This window comes from Carex rostrata, chromosome 26, assembly GCF_964058835.1.
Source record: "Carex rostrata chromosome 26, lpCarRost1.2, whole genome shotgun sequence".
Taxonomy (NCBI): Eukaryota; Viridiplantae; Streptophyta; class Magnoliopsida; order Poales; family Cyperaceae; genus Carex; species Carex rostrata.
The window spans coordinates 88,787-92,786 of NC_135943.1; the positions used below are offsets into that span (position 1 = coordinate 88,787).

Consider the following 4,000-nt stretch of genomic DNA (forward strand, 5'->3'; position numbering starts at 1 on the left):
TGTGAATGACTTCTGACATTTTGGACGAATCAGCATCAATGGTGGCATTGATCATGTACTTGAAGCCAGTCATTTTACGCATAGCATTCCCCAAATGCATCCAACAGAGGCATCTCTTTGCACAGTAGACACTTGCATTCTCAGAATCTTCCTCTATTGCCTACATTAAAAGCAGCTTAATAGCTTTAGAATTATTCAATGAAAATTAATTTTCCAATAACAGGTCAGAATAGTTACTTACATAATTACAGAGGACTAGTGCTGCAAGAAACTCTTTCTGGAATAACATATCTTTGATTTTTTGTTTCAGATCCACAAGTCTATTCTTGGAAAGAACTTTACACTAAATACATCAAAAGTAAGTCAGTAAAGCTAATATATTGTTATTTTTTGTTATTCAAATAAAAAAAATATTGTTATTTTGTTATTTTCCCAAAAATTTTGCTCAAAAAAAATTCTCATACAATAACACATTCATCCAAACATAAAGAAAGGAAGTATGTACCTCCTTTTCAATCTTTTCAGATGTAACATGACTAAGTAAGCCTTTAATGCTCCAATTTGGCACCATTGCAATAGGAGGTGTTACAGGAAAGAGAATTTCCACAAACTCGATTTTACCCCTCATTGTTGCTACTTCTATTGGTAACCTTCCAGACTGCAACACATGTTGAAAGTTGGTACTTAATTGACTTGCAGATCTATTAAATTTAAATTACATAATCACTAGCCATGTGGAAAGTCAATATATACTTGATTCTTATTGCAATTTATTCATAAAAAAGGACAATTAAATATTTTATCCTTCAAACTACCTCAACAAATTTACTCCATTAACTAACCTATAAAAAAAAGAAGAAGTAATATCTCATATAAGCCTACAGAAATTACAAAGCATGAATAGAAAACTCTATTTGTCCATATTTTTTTAATCAAAAGACAACTAGCACACTATTACTTGAATAAACTGACACGGTCGAGGTACTTTATCCACTATGTAATCCAACAACAGAAAGATGAGCCATGGTGATAAATCCCAGTTTTAAGCGCTATAAGCTATGCAATATCTCACTTTCAGCAAGGGGTATATCACATTTTTTAACGTAAACTCACTTCGTCAGGGAGATTGGGATCAGCTCCAGATTCCAACAAGTACTCCATCAGCTCCTTGGAATGGTAAGCCAAGCTTAACACCGGTATCTTGTTCACATCAGCCCCAACCTACGATATTCAAAATGAACATATGATGATAAAAACGTATAACATTGCGACTGGTGACAATAAAAACAATTTTGGACAAATAACACTTAACATTTTACAGTACATACAAATAATGAGGATAGTTTCAATTCCATTAATTTTTGCAACTACCACCAAATAATCAGAATATTTGAGACATTTGCAACTAATTAAGAACCCACAATTTACGTATTTTGACAGATAAGTGAATTTCATTTAGTAACTGACCATACTTACAAAATCAAACAAAGTGAACTGAAATGTAGGCTAACAATTTTACGGAAAATTCATCATTAATAGATTTGATTGACTTGATTTTTCTGGGCTAACTTAGCAAGTTTTGTGTACTCCTGTGTATTATTTACACCCAAAAGATATATGGTTGGTGTTAAGGTAAACATAATCTATGTTAGGTCTAACTTAGAAGTATTGATGCAGTAGTAAACTTGTAGTTTACAGAAATACACTAGAACAAAAAAGATGATTCCAGCTCCTAAATACAAATGTCAGAATAGCAAGATTTTTTACCTTGATCAGAAGTTCTACAATTTCCTTTGTTTGATTTGGTGGATGAAATGTACATTTCTCATTATTCATCATGGCAATAAGGAGAGGCGTCACGACACCGCATAACAACTCATTTGGCTGACAAGACAATAGTTCAATTGGTGAATGTAATACAGGTTATAACTAAGTTTTTACATTCTTTAAAATTGGCAAGAGTTTTAGCTAGGTTGAGGCAAGAATTTTAATCTCTGATAATATAACATGTATTTGAGGAAAGAGAAAAATGAAAGAGTCAAGTACATCAGCATTGTGAGCCAACAAAACCTTCATACAAGATATGTGGCCAAGCAAAGTGGCTAAAAGCAAGGGTGACCCGGTAAAGTTTTGCACATCGACTTTAGCACCTTTAGAGAGTAACACTTCAATTGCTCGAGGGTTATCTGAAATAAGAAAGAGTGTCATTTCTTTATTATCGCCCATAACACTTAAATTAGAAATGATGCACATTCAGGTTAGATTTTTACATATGACACCTTCCATTTTGGCCCCAAATAAGTTTTTTCTATGTCAAAACCAAACAAAAAAATTAAGCCAAACATACGACTATTACCAAATGTGGATGCATTCAGATTGAAGTTAATTTAAAAATGATGACACTTTTTTCTAGATCTATGCTTCAATTATAATAATCAACAACTTTCGCAAATAGGCAAACTTCTAGAGTGCAAATTGCAATACAAGGCGACTATTTGAAAAATGACAATACATTGATCTTAATTTGGTAAGGCATAAAAGAGAACATCATCAGAATTATGATTTAAGGATTAAAGATACCTCCAATGACAGCATCATGGAGAGGACTGAAGCCATTGGCATCTTTGACATTGAAATCAGCACCACAGTTGATGAGAGACTCAATGGCATTTGGATCCCCAAAATTAGCTGCATAACACAACGGTGTCTTTCCTACAAATACATCATTACAATTTACAACATAAATGAAAAGAAACATTCACAGGAAAAAAAAAAGAGATGAAAAAGACAACTGACAGAGATGTTGTTCAATATTTTGGAAAAAAAAAATAGTTACTCTGGTTAAGAATACTTGATTTCTTTCACAATAATCTCTAACTTATATCTACAACATTCTCATAAAAGAATCATAGTAAAATAGAACTTGCTGCATATTCAGGGCTTTACAAGGTAGAAAATAAAAGAAATTTGATCTCACCTGAATAAGCAGTCAAATTGGCATCCAACATGAAATTCTTGATCAAATATTCGCATATCTCTGTTTGCCCCAGCCGTGCTGCATAATGGAGAGGTCCGTCTCCTTCTTCATCACAGAATTCAGAAATTATCTTGCCAATATTTTCTCTTCTGCTTCTTAATGATTTTTCTCCAATTTCTGTATCATTGTTTTTATGTACGAAAAAAAGAATTTTTGATAAAATTAGTCAACACACACATAATTTTCTACTGTATTCTAAATGAAGCAAGCGGTGACATTTTGTAGATTAAAAAAAGCTGGATCTGTCCTTTGAAATTGTGCAAGTAAATCTACTGAATGTGTAAGGTAATGCTATTTTTTGAAGTTTTTAAGATAAAGCTAGCAATTAATTATAGTGCTTTGTTTTGTATCAACTGAGATTAATTCGAAAAAAAAAAACATAAAAGAGGATATGAACTGTGTCGTCCCGCAATCTCAGTTAGATTAATCAACGGGAAGAAGAGACACAAGTCTTTTTATAAACAATTAAAAACGAAAAAGAACATGAAGTCGAAAGGTTATACAAACTTCAACCGCCATATGCAAAATCGAAGCAGAGAACTCACTCGTAAGCATGCGGATATCCCCTGATCGAGCAACCTGTGCAATCTTCATCGCCGTGTTAAAATCTGAAAGTGAGTGTCGATTAGGGAAGATAGTCACACACACAGAATATATACTCTTTTTAAATTTTAAGTATAGTATACCTGCAGCAGCATTGATTCGTCGAGCCCTGGCAGCATTGGATCGTCCCGCCATTGTTATATTTTTACTGTGCTTTCTATCAAGAGAGAAAAAGCAGAGTTGGAAGAGTGAAGAGTGAAGAGTGAAGAGTGAGAGAGGATCAGAGGAAGAAAAAGCGACAGGGACATAAAAAATAATTTCTCAAGAATACGGACCGCCTCCGAAATAATTTCTCAGTAATTTTCAAAATTTTGAACCGCTATGTATACCAGTTTTCTTGATTTTTACGTCCTTGAAACG

The 4,000-nt window shown here is 33.3% G+C and overlaps 1 protein-coding gene across 1 annotated transcript; it reads right to left on the reverse strand.

Moving 5' to 3' along the window:
* Positions 1-205: 205 nt before the first annotated feature.
* LOC144544033 (uncharacterized) lies at positions 206-3,775 on the reverse strand. Its single transcript, XM_078292452.1, has 11 exons — positions 3,724-3,775; positions 3,583-3,645; positions 2,978-3,154; positions 2,581-2,712; positions 2,047-2,186; positions 1,768-1,884; positions 1,114-1,221; positions 959-993; positions 816-842; positions 506-701; positions 206-343 (listed from the first exon to the last, which is right to left on the reverse strand). The coding sequence occupies exons 1-11, from the start codon at positions 3,773-3,775 to the stop codon at positions 206-208; spliced, it is 1,185 nt and encodes a 394-aa protein (XP_078148578.1).
* Positions 3,776-4,000: the final 225 nt, after the last annotated feature.

Excerpts from the sequence above, each read along its gene's own strand:
- LOC144544033 (XM_078292452.1), bottom strand. The coding sequence starts at position 3,775 with ATGGCGGGACGATCCAATGCTGCCAGGGCTCGACGAATCAATGCTGCT. Across the intron at positions 3,155-3,582 it reads GGATATCCGCATGCTTACGA|AAATTGGAGAAAAATCATTA; the intron begins GTGAGTTCTCTG and ends ACAATGATACAG. Across the intron at positions 994-1,113 it reads ATCCCAATCTCCCTGACGAA|TGGATAAAGTACCTCGACCG; the intron begins GTGAGTTTACGT and ends TGGATTACATAG.